Source organism: Haliotis rufescens, unplaced genomic scaffold (assembly GCF_023055435.1).
Source record: "Haliotis rufescens isolate VD_foot unplaced genomic scaffold, xgHalRufe1.0.p SCAF_19, whole genome shotgun sequence".
NCBI classification, from domain to species: Eukaryota; Metazoa; Mollusca; class Gastropoda; order Lepetellida; family Haliotidae; genus Haliotis; species Haliotis rufescens.
Genome location: NW_025963879.1, coordinates 12,986,611 through 12,999,318, shown reverse-complemented (window position 1 = coordinate 12,999,318; position 12,708 = coordinate 12,986,611). Strand labels below are relative to the sequence as shown.

Genomic DNA, 12,708 nt, shown 5'->3' with positions numbered 1-12,708 from the left:
TCCATTGCACTTATATAGCTCTGCCTCTGTGTGCGTGAGTGAGTGCTTGCGTGCGTGCTTGTACTTGTACTAGTCTGGACTAATGCCGATTTATAGTGCTAGCCCACTGAGATACCATGCCGCAGTTAAACATGAATACCCAACTCAGACATAGTATACCGACTCCAAGCCAACCAGTCCTTGTTTTAGCCCCTTTTTTAACAACAAGTACCATCTTTTAACATCTTTTGGTATGACACGGCCGAGGATCGAACCCCGGACCTTCCGCTCTCTGGGCAGACGCTCTACCACTAGACCACGGAGGGCGTCCTGTAGATACAAGCTGTAGTTGTAGTGTCTGGGTCAGCTTACTGCTAAACACACACAACAAAATAGATCTAACCATGGTAGACCTAAATACATTTTTTAGGTCCATGATCAGGTGAGGTGAAATGGGGTTAAACGTCGCATCCAAGATTATTGCACTTATATAGCGACGTGCATGTACGTGTGTGTGTTTGTGTGGCTGCTTGTACTCGTCCGGACTGATGCCGATTTAAAGTGCTAGTTCACTGAGATACCATGCCGCAGTTTAACATGAATACCCCACTCAGACACAGTATACTGACTCCGAGCCGACCAGTCCTTGTTTTAGCCCCTTAATGCCGAGCGCCAGACAGGGTAACAACAAGTACCATCTTTTAACGTCTTTTGGTATGACGCGGTCGGGGATCGAACCCAGGACCTTCCGCTCTCCGGGCGGATGCTCTACCACTAGACCACGGAGGCGGTCCAGGTCCATGATCAGACTCATTATATGCAGGAGTGGCATAGACATTCCATATATATAGTGCTAGCCCACTGATATATATATATATAGGCCATTCTTTTTCACACACCTAAGAGTTCTGTCCCTTGAGTTCTTGAATCAGTCTGGTTATTCAGCAGGTTCAGAATTTGTAGTGATTGTGTATATAATAACATACATAAAATGATACAAAATGCAAACTTGGATTTCTGCATTGACACTAAATTATGGCCATTGAGAAATTGTAATAAATGACTTCATAGATGAAAAATTCTTTTGTTTCAAAGTATCACTGAATGGAATGCCAAGCCATGAGTAACAAAACCATAAAATTCCAAGAAACTCTCAGACTCAAATATGTAGTTCCATACCTTTATTCAATCTAGAGAAGTATTCAAAGTGGCATTTTCAGTATTCACAGGTCACAGTGGAAATATCTAACAACGAACATCCATTACTTAAATTATGTACCCCATTATTCAAAATAATTTTTGTTTTTGTAATAAGGAGTCACAGTTTATACATGTGATATCAAGCATCCATTTCTTAAATTGTAACCTATTATTCAAAATATTTGTTGTAATAACAAGTCACAGTGATATCAAACATCCATTACGTTAATGGTATAATTATCTACTGAAGTCAAATGATGTAATCTTCATGTTTACCTGTACAGAAAATCATGATAGCAACTGACAAGGCACCGATTAGTATCTAAGTAAAACATTGTGAGACTTCAGTCTGCAGACATATTTGTATTTTGTTAAAGCCACACTCAGCAATATTCCAGCTACTTTTACAGAGCAATAGTACAGAGACTGACATTGTGAGCAGCTAGCCAAGTTGCCAGGGTACAAAGACATAATAGATCATTCCTTCTCTTAGAACCATCGGAAGAAAAAATCAATCAATTATTCCAGTCATATATGCCACAAAGCACCCTTAATGTTAAGTTGATCACAACTCCCCTTAACAGACTTATAATCATTGTAGCGCTGAGATTGCTTTGTGGCCCTGTACTAAATCAGTTATTTCATTACTTTTTGCTGCTCTGGGATCCAAGGTAACATTTACATGCACAACAGGAATGTTTTGAAGATAATACACTAGGATTTTTGAGGTGTCTACAATGTTTTCCAATATCATCTATTTACTGGAATATTTTAGCCTGTTTGTCATTTTTGTTGATAAATAAATTATTAAAAACAGAAATGTGTTTCATCATGTTCTTTATTCCTCCAAACCAGGAGATTCACATGGTAGCTGTGTATACATGGTATACAGTGCATTGGTATGTATAGTTTTACACCGCTCTCAGCAATATTGAAGCCATATCACACACAGCTTCATACACTGTAGGAAATCGAACGTCTTGAGCATGAGAAACCAACGGTTTACATACTGCTCTCCAGGCAACATATTTCAGATATCATGATCTATTAGACTAACATCTAGTCCCTGAAATGAACATATCGTACAGAAATAAAATAGTTGTCAAATTATCTTTAATAAATTTAATAATAATAATAATAATTTAATAAAAAGGAGCCCAGAGACTCTCTTCAATTCCTGATACTGCAGAAATCTAGACTTGCCAAACATTATAGACTTGCATGGGCTGTATTTGATATATTTGTATCAGGGTCTGTAAGACAGACTAGTGATCTATGGGAATAGCTACTTGTCAACAGCTTTATCCAATACATGGAAAACATGTAAGCACCACTTCCAACATAATTCCATACAAATTAGCCATTTTCAAATATAATCCTGAACTATTTTTTCTGATAAATGCATTTGTTGTTGCTCAGCTAATGACATGTTTTGTACCAGTTCTAAAGCAATAGGTTGTTTTATGACCTTATCAACTGCTGCTTATTTTTTGCATCACATGATTGACCCAGTTTTTGCAACTAGTTCGAGTAACACATAGAGGAAGTTTATTGCTTAAATGTTAACACTCAGCAGTTTTGTTTGTAGAACTGGAGAAAAATGTGCCCAGGCATCATTCCACAAAGAATCTTAGAGCTTAGGTCATCGTAACTCCCATACTTTAATGATAGTCATTATGCTAAGATTGCTTTGTTGAACGAGGCCCAGGTGTCTGGCTTTCACATATATTCCCAGTACCTAGTTCATGTGGGAAAGAGAAACAATGTTCTTTGTGGAAGAAACTAATTTTGACGATGAAATCATTTATTGCAACAACTCATATTTCTGATCTCTGACTGTCCCTGATCACGTTGATACCAGTACAAGTATTGTACAAAGTTACAAATTTACACATGTTGAAATAGAAGCAAAGAAGTTCATTGGGGAAAAGTATAATTTCTGACTGTCCCTGACAATGGTAATAATATGAAACCTATTTCAACAACAAATTCAGATAAGCCACTGCTCGGAGTGAGTATGGTTTTTACGCCGCTTTTAGCAATATTCCAGCAATATCACGGCGGGGGAAACCAGAAACTGGCTTCACACATTATACCCATGTCAGGAATCGAACCTGGGTCTTTGGCGTGACGAGCGAATGCTTTAACCACTAGGCTACCAGAACGCACCTTCCAAGACTGAGAGGTCATCTCCTTGATCACTTGCAGCACATCCAGCACCATGCAGTCACTACTGAGTCAATGAACGAATCTTTGGCCTTAATGAACTCTATGGTACGCCTTGACAGCCTGATCAGCAGCTTGGGATGCTGCATGCACAGATCATCGCCGGTACACCCATCATACATCAGGCTGTACCCATTATATTTCTAATACTAAAATAGCTTGACTGGTGTATTTAACATACAAATATCTGTACACATGTAGAATACTAGTCATACATCAGTACACATGTGTATCATACATCAGTACACGTGTATCATACAAGACTCATACCGGTACATCAGTACACATGTGTATCATACAAGACTCATACCGGTACATCAGTACACACGTGTATCATACAAGACTCATACCGGTACATCAGTACACATGTGTATCATACATCAGTACACACGTGTATCATACATCAGTACACACGTGTATCATACATCAGTACACACGTGTATCATACATCAGTACACACGTGTATCATACATCAGTACACATGTGTATCATACAAGACTCATACCGGTACATCAGTACACATGTGTATCATACATCAGTACACATGTGTATCATACAAGACTCATACCGGTACATCAGTACACATGTGTATCATACATCAGTACACACGTGTATCATACATCAGTACACACGTGTATCATACATCAGTACACATGTGTATCATACAAGACTCATACCGGTACATCAGTACACACATGTATCATACAAGACTCATACCGGTACATCAGTACACATGTGTATCATACAAGACTCATACCGGTACATCAGTACACATGTGTATCATACAAGACTCATACCGGTACATCAGTATACATGTGTATCATACAAGACTCATACCGGTACATCAGTATACATGTGTATCATACAAGACTCATACTGGTACATCAGTATACATGTGTATCATACAAGACTCATACCGGTACATCAGTATACATGTGTATCATACAAGACTCATACTGGTACATCAGTACACACGTGTATCATACAAGACTCATACCGGTACATCAGTACACACGTGTATCATACATCAGTACACATGTGTATCATACAAGACTCATACCGGTACATCAGTACACATGTGTATCATACAAGACTCATACCGGTACATCAGTACACATGTGTATCATACATCAGTACACATGTGTATCATACAAGACTCATACCGGTACATCAGTACACATGTGTATCATACATCAGTACACATGTGTATCATACAAGACTCATACCGGTACATCAGTACACACGTGTATCATTCAAGTCTCATACCGGTACATCAGTACACATGTGTATCATTCAAGTCTCATACCGGTACATCAGTACACATGTGTATCATTCAAGTCATACAACAGTCAAACATCAGTACACATGTTACAATACAGTTATACATCAGCACTGGCAGTTATTAACATTAACAGAATGACGTGTGACTATGAAGTTGTATATTGCACATTCCCTGAGTTCTAGCTGTCATTCTTGAAACTGTTGTCCCTCTCTCAGCAGCTGGGTTGACTGTCAGCATCTTTCAGTTATATTTAGGACATCCAACACTCCTGCAAGCTGTGTCATTAATGTTACAATTGGGTGAGTGAGTATGGTTTTATGCCACTTTTAGCAATATTCCAGCAATATCACGGCAGGGGACACCAGAAATTGGCTTCACACATTGTACCCATGTCAGGAATCAAACTTCTTTTTGGCATGACAAGCGAACACTTTAACCACATGGCTACCCGACTGTCCCATATCAATGTTATTGCCTGTTAGTACCTTCAAGAACCTCTTCTGGTAGTTATTATATACTAATCCACATATGATAGGGATAATCTGAGTGTCCGGGGATACATGTACGTTGTTTTCTCCCGACTTCCGAGATTGGGCTAGCACAGTATCCCAATCAGTAGTGTATAAAAGTTCTCAAAATTTTAGTCAGACCACCGGACTATGCAACATTCTAAACACAAACACCTGCTGTTTTATGCAAGATCTATTCTGATACTGTGGAAATCTTCAGCGGAAGGTTTCCATGTTAACATTTATTTCAACATTATCACTTGAAATGAAGCTTAACATGCATCAGATCCAAGCCTACTGGGACGGCACGTTTTTAAGCCCCCTCGTTATTTAGTCCATGTGCTTAAAATTGGAAAAGCAAAACGCTTTTAAGCCAATGGGCTTAAATTAATTTGATAAATTGATTGATCTCCCTTACCACGCTTCTATATGGCCAGTCTGCACCAATATTAAACCTTAAGCGCTGTTAGAAGTTTCCACATACTCATGTGGACATTAAAACGCATAGGGCTGACACGCATACTGTGATATTGGTTTGTTGTTACTTTTTTGACAGCCGTCATTTCAAGTTTGGATGTGTTCTTGATTCACAATTTTCAAGTTGAAAAAGAAAATCATGTGTTATGATAAAGTCTTTCCATTTGTGAGTATTGTTTCATTAAACTTGGGATATTCATTCTTCCTATCATGTTTATTTTCTTTCATTTTTAAGCCCTGCGCTTAAGTTTGGATTAAATGTTACCCATTTAAAACAGGCAAAATCCGTAATTAAGCCCAGGGCTTAAAAACGTGCAGTCCTGGAAAAACTCTTCCTATTCCTACGCCCAGATACTCCCCCTAGGATACACTCAGAATATCTCTATCAAATGTTGAGTAGTATATATCATTATCTACAGGGCAAACACAACAATACATAAATAAAGGAAAGTATCCCTGCTATTGATAAATGTTCCTTACACATGTGTACATCCCCACAATTTCATCAGCAACTCACACACAGGTCACCAACAATGAGTGAGTGAGTGAGTGAGTGAGTTGGGTCTAACTTCACTTTGTGTTTCGTACTTCAGTTATGGTTATACCACCATGTTTAAGCTTACTGCTAAACAAACTGCAGAAAAATCATGGCCTGACATTTGAACCTGTCGATCGGCATGAAGTGTGCGATAATAGCAGCAGGGTACTAGGGTTTTCCTCATTTAGGCTTTGACATTTCTATTATACTACTAAAAGTTTGCTAAGGATCAAGTTTTGACGGTATCAAATATCATGCAATGAATAAAGATTGAAATATCCCGGTAAACAATGATAAGGTAACCCATACAGGACCTCAGTTTCATGATGAGAGGAGAGAGCCATGCAGTCATGGGCACGATGTGCACGAGGTGCTTGAAAACCTGTGTTTGGCAGCGTTCCCGTTTACCGGTAATTACCAGTTTTTTACCGGTAAAATTAAAGCTTGGACCGGTAATTCATGTGACTACCAGTCCCTGTGGACCGGCAAATGAAGTACCTTATAAATCTTTGTTGTTGAACAAAACATCGGTGATATTCAAGTCGGCTTGTCTGTTACCATCAGGGTTTCCCCCGTCTATTTCTAGGTTAGATATCCATTTGTAGTGACTTGTCTCAAACTATATAAAAAAAGAAGAGAAAATTGTGACTGAAGTTTGTGTGGATGGCGTATAGATCTAACTAAGTTACTTCAGAGATGACATCTTTGCACTGAACATGATGTTGAAAGAATTCAAACCAAATAATTTCCATACGTTTTTTTATTTGTTGAAAGTTGGGACTGGCAAAAATTAGCATGATTAGGGGGGACTGGTAATTTTTAGAGATGCCAATCCACAAGGACTGAGCAAAACATTTGCTACTGAGGACTGCAACAACTCAAGCACTCATGTCCCCTCAGCATCAAAGACGTGGTTTGACGACCGAAGAATTAGGCAGATGCATAGGCATGCTTGAAACCTGGTCAATACAACATCACAATGTAAACGTCTTTGGTGTCAGCAAGGCGTGGAATCGATACCAGAAGTGTGGAACAGCTACACAGTGACAGGCATGTGTTCAACAGCGTTCCACCACACAGTAGGAAGACAGGTCCCTCCTGATTGCAGCGAGACGTCATCACTTAGTGACTGACACCACACTCAGAAATGACCTGCAGAAAGCCAGTGGCATTAACGTTTCAACTCAGACAGTGCATAATCATCTCTGTGAAGCTGGTCTCCGGTCACGGAGGGCATTCATTCGCATCCCTCTGACCCGCCATCACAGGCAGACACGTTTGGATTTGGCTGAAGATCATGTCAGACCAGAACTGGGCTCCAGTAATACTGTCTAGACTTCACAGATCATTGTGCCCGAGTGTGGCTTAGACAAGGAGAAAGATTTCAAGATTCCAACATAGCTGAACATGACCGCTAAGGAGGGTTGGTTTGGTTGGTTTGTTGTTTAACGCTGATTCAGCAATATTCCAGCTATATGATGGCGGTCTTTAAATAATCGAGTCTGGACCAATCCAGACAATCCAGTGATTAATATCATGAGCATCGGTCCACACAATTGGGATTGATGACATGCATCAACCAAGTCAGCGAGCCTGACCATCTGATCCTGTTAGTTGCCTTTTACGACACAAGCATAGTCACCTTTTACGGTAAGCATTAGTTGCTGAAGACCTATTCTACCCCGGAATCTTCACAGGTCCACTAAGGAGGGGGCTCCACCAAGATTTGTTGTGGAATCAGTAGAGCTGCAAGAACCAATCTCCATGTCTTACAGCTGGGCACGATGACAGGTGTGCGCAACAGGGATGTCATTCTCGATGTGCACGTGAGACCGTATGCTAGTAAATCGGACCGGACTTCAACCTCATGGATGATTACGCACGACCTCATCGTGCCAGGGTCATTGATGCCTAGGCTAGACAGTGTCCAGGCTGTAATCGCATCTAGTGGATTACATGCAAGTTACCGAAAGTAGTTTTTAGGGACAATGAATTTGTTTTTATGACTTTTTGATGTTTTAGTTTTGGTCAGATTCTCTCATTTTGATGGGTGATCTGACAGATAATTGGTCACACATTGTTTGTTGGCATTGTGTGGCACATGACAACGGACCTATGTTCATTAAACATGCCTTAAATAAATAAAAATATTGTCTTTGGCTATGTCAATAGATGCACACAATTTGACGTATTACCTTATAAAGTGGTAATCCTCAGCAAACTTTGAGTAACATACTTCAAAGGACGATATGATTAATATGTACATGATTGAAGCCAGATAGTTTATCCTTAGCAATTAATTCACGAATGTGAAAACCTAGTGCACGTGTCGAGGTGTCGTGGCACATTGACCAATACACATAGATCATGAAATCCATGTGCACTGCATCACACTCCTCCATTCTTCTGTACAATGGAACTACATTACCCCAGAACGCCTACTATCCCAAAGCGCATTTATCACACAATATTCTCAAGTTTGTTTAGCAGTTATGTGGGACAAAAGCTCAAAGTGACGCAGATCACAGCCATAAACAACTCTAATGACACCCACAAGCATTGTCATGATGGTACGGTACAGACACACCAAGGATCATATCAGGGCACATCTGGGATTTGAACCCATGATCAGCAGATCCTGGCACCTACCAGTTTCACTCTAATTGCTTTAGTCCCGACTCCATTGGATACACTGTACCCAAGTCTTTTATCATGACTTAACTGTGGTTTAGTAGCAAAGCAAACACCTAAATATGAGTGGCATTAACTGGGATCATGAGAATCAATGGTAGCTACATGAAGTATGGCCTGGGCGTCCCCTAGTTGGGAGTCTTCTTCAAGAAGTGTGTGGTAAGTTACATTCATAGTTATATCAGCTACTTCATAGTTAATTGTATTCCCTTCGCTGTCTGTGGCAATCACCAACTGCCCGTTCTGCAGAGCACTTTGCAGCTGATCACGACTCATGTCTGAATTGACTATTAGGTTCACAGTGTCAGGAATGTCCGAGATGGTGGTCTCTTTCTCTTCTTTCTTTTCCTCCTCAACGATGGTGACATTTGTGGTGTTGGTGATGCCATGCATCTTGCTCTGATGTCTCTGGAGGTGGTGCTTGTGACGGAAGACGTAGCCACACACGCTACAGCGGAACTTGCCCTCTGTTGTGTGGGCGTTGTAGTGAGCAAGACACATCACCTCTGTCCTAAACCGCCACGTACAGCCAGGGAACGTGCATGGGAATGGACGATCAGGATCGTGGACTAGTTTGTGCTTCTTCAACGTTGACTTATCTGCGTAAGCAAACCCGCATACATCGCATATAACACTGCCGTCATTATGCAGCTGACGATGAGCATGAATTACTGCATTAACAGAAGATGAGAAGTTGCACTGGCTACATTTATACACCCTTGTCTTGTGAGTTCGATAGTGAGTTTTCAGATAACTACGAGTCTTAAATGCCTTCCCACACTCATCACACAGATACTTCTTGTCAGATTTATGAACCAACATGTGTTTGCGTAGATATCGTAATCTGTTGAACTCCTTGCCACATTTACTACAACAGTACTGGCCAGGCAAGTCCTGCTTCTCAACACTTCGAATCCTGCACTCAACTGATTTGGTTTTCTTCTGTTTCAAGTTTGCGATATAATCCGACATTTTCATGATGCTCTGATCGCCTTGGTCACTCTGGGATTCGAGTGGCTTGATCTGAATGTTCTGATGTATTGACATCATGTCTCTATGCATTTGTTTCATGTGCGTACACATTGAATTCCTCCAATAGCTCTGAAACTCACAATGTAAGCACTTAAATCTGTCTTTACTGTACTTGAACGAATTCCCATTGATCATGTTTTTCAGGAGTACGAAATGGAAGTCTTCAGCGTCATTGAAACATTGTAAAGATTGTCGAGTACCAGCCCAAGTCTTTTCGGGACTGGCGGTTGAGTCTGTGTCTTTGTTTGATTCAGAACAATTCCCCTCAATTTCACACTTCTCCTCATCAACATCCATCTTGTCAACATCCCTGTCAGTCTGCATGTCATCAACTTTGTTGTCAATATCATTCTGAAGGTTGTCGTTTTCAACATTCTCCCTACCACTCACATCCAAGTGGTTACTCTCAGTGATGTCTTTTTCATCCAAACTACAGTCATTTTCTTCTTGTTCATGGCCGGCCTTCTCTTCATCGTCTTCCCCTGCTCTTGTGATAACAACATGGATGGTTTTAGTTACACTGTTGTCATCAGAGGTGGGTTGGGAATCGTCACAGTTCACACTGAATTGTCTCTCGGGGGAATCGGACTCGACTAGCTTCGATCTTTGTCTACCTGCAGATTTTGGTGAAGATGGTTTGCTAATAAAGCTGAGTCTGTGTTTCTTCTTGTAATGTTCACGTAGCGTGGACTGACGGGAGTAGGCAGTCCCACACAGCTCACAGCTGACCCCACTCTGTGGACCTGCATCTGCAACAACACACTGGTAACAACAATCTCACTAACTTCAAATCCTTTACTCCCATATGATGCCTCTGCAAGGAGATCTGACAAACTCTCTATAGGAGCATCTCTACGCAGATCTGAAACATGCTCTATAGGAGGTCACATTATGCGAACCCTGAACTCTGACCACCCAATCTAAATAAAGGATCAACTGGTTATTGAGCTAATTACATGTCAGCTTTCTAAAACAACTCGGTTTCATTTCATTACCATCTTGATTTGGAAACCATGTTAACCAAAGAAACCCACATAGAACATGACTATTCCCTCTATGGTACATCTTTTTGGGTGTAGTGGCCATGACGCTCATAAATGGCAAGGTGTATAAAATATCCACAACATATGTTGTGTAGTTTTATTAATTTCCTTTTGTGACTACAACCCACTCACTACACCCTGCTATATGGAACATGAGAGAACAAGAACATGAAGAGTAAAAAAAGATTCTTTACCATGGTGGAATAACACAATATGCAAAACACATTTTATATTATGATAACTGCCGCTTCACACCTATATTAGTTATATAACATAATTGAGCAATGTCACTTACGATCTATCCTATGATTGAGATATTGAATGAGAAGAGGGAAGCTGGCATCACAGATTCCACATTGATGAGTGCTGATGCCAGCACGGGAAGATGACTTATCTGCAACAATTGATATATGTATTGTCATAACTACCAAATAATTATATACATGATATAATGTATTAGTACAGATACAGTTACATGATATGATGAAAAAGTTTATCACACAGTTTTCTGGAAGCAAAATATTGCAACTAATATGCATAAGAATAAAATTTTGTTTGTTTGTTTGTTGTTAAACGCCACACTCAGAAATATTCCAGCTATATGACGGCGGTCTGTAAATGATTGAGTCTGGACCAGACAATCCAGTGACTGACATCATGAGCATTGATCCACGCAATTGGGACCGATGACATCCATCAACCAAGTCAGCGAGCCTGCATGACCACCCGATCCTGTTAGTCGCCTCCTACGACAAGGATAGTAGACTTTTAAAGCAAGCATGCATGCTGAAGACCTATTCTAACCCGGATCTTCACGAGTCCATAAGAATAAAAAATAGATGCAAATGGTGTGTGGAGAGAGTCCCAAAGGATGCAGAATTATGTGGAAGTTTTGAAAGTTTTGAATACCAGAGGACATGCATGTAAAGTTAACTGCCATGTATGTTCAGAGAAGAGACATAATTTCTTCAAAGGATCAATAAAGTTAGTTTTAAACATGGACATTCACAAGTATCATTAGCACAAGATGATTCAGAACATGCATTATGAGCATTTAGCTGCTGTAGTCCATCAACTACCAATGATGATAATTAAAGATCCATTTTACAGGACAGTGCAGGTGTAACCACCAATGCCAAATTGAGTGTCATGTTCTTAGACAATTTGTTAATTTCACTCTCCTTTTTCTACATATCATTATCAATATAAGGGAATGAAAAAAGGACTACGGGATACATGTGCTGATATAATCCATATTTATCTAGATCGTAGGTATACCTTCTGTATGCTAGGACCACGAAGACTAAATCAACAATGTATGAGAAAATAAGTATTTCACATATCCTGACATGGTGTTCGTTAGAAGTATACTTTACTGCATAGTATACTGCTAACACAACATTCTCTTACATGCCTTAGCAATAACAGACTGACTGGTTGCAGCTGCACTGGCTAGGAACTAGTAAAATCCTAAATAATTGTAAACGAGGCAACTAGGAAGCCTACTGTTGCTTTCTTCGGTGTCGGGAATAATACCCTCTGAGTTCAGTTCTTCGCCGTTTTGATTAGACCCTTCACTTGACTCTTCCATTATCTATTGCTCAATTAATTTGGAAACACATCTAAATTTTACAAGATGTTGACATTTTATTATCCTTTTCTTGAAACTCTCTTGTTGAGGAGGCTAAAAACAGTTTGCGCATGCGCTGAATTGAGATACATTAACCGGAC

The 12,708-nt window shown here is 40.0% G+C and overlaps 1 protein-coding gene across 1 annotated transcript; it reads right to left on the bottom strand.

Annotated features, from left to right (window-relative positions):
• Positions 1-1,559: 1,559 nt before the first annotated feature.
• LOC124138903 (zinc finger protein 484-like) lies at positions 1,560-12,657 on the bottom strand. Its single transcript, XM_046505798.2, has 3 exons — positions 12,484-12,657; positions 11,273-11,371; positions 1,560-10,683 (listed from the first exon to the last, which is right to left on the bottom strand). The coding sequence occupies exons 1-3, from the start codon at positions 12,566-12,568 to the stop codon at positions 8,975-8,977; spliced, it is 1,893 nt and encodes a 630-aa protein (XP_046361754.1). The 5' UTR covers positions 12,569-12,657; the 3' UTR covers positions 1,560-8,974.
• Positions 12,658-12,708: the final 51 nt, after the last annotated feature.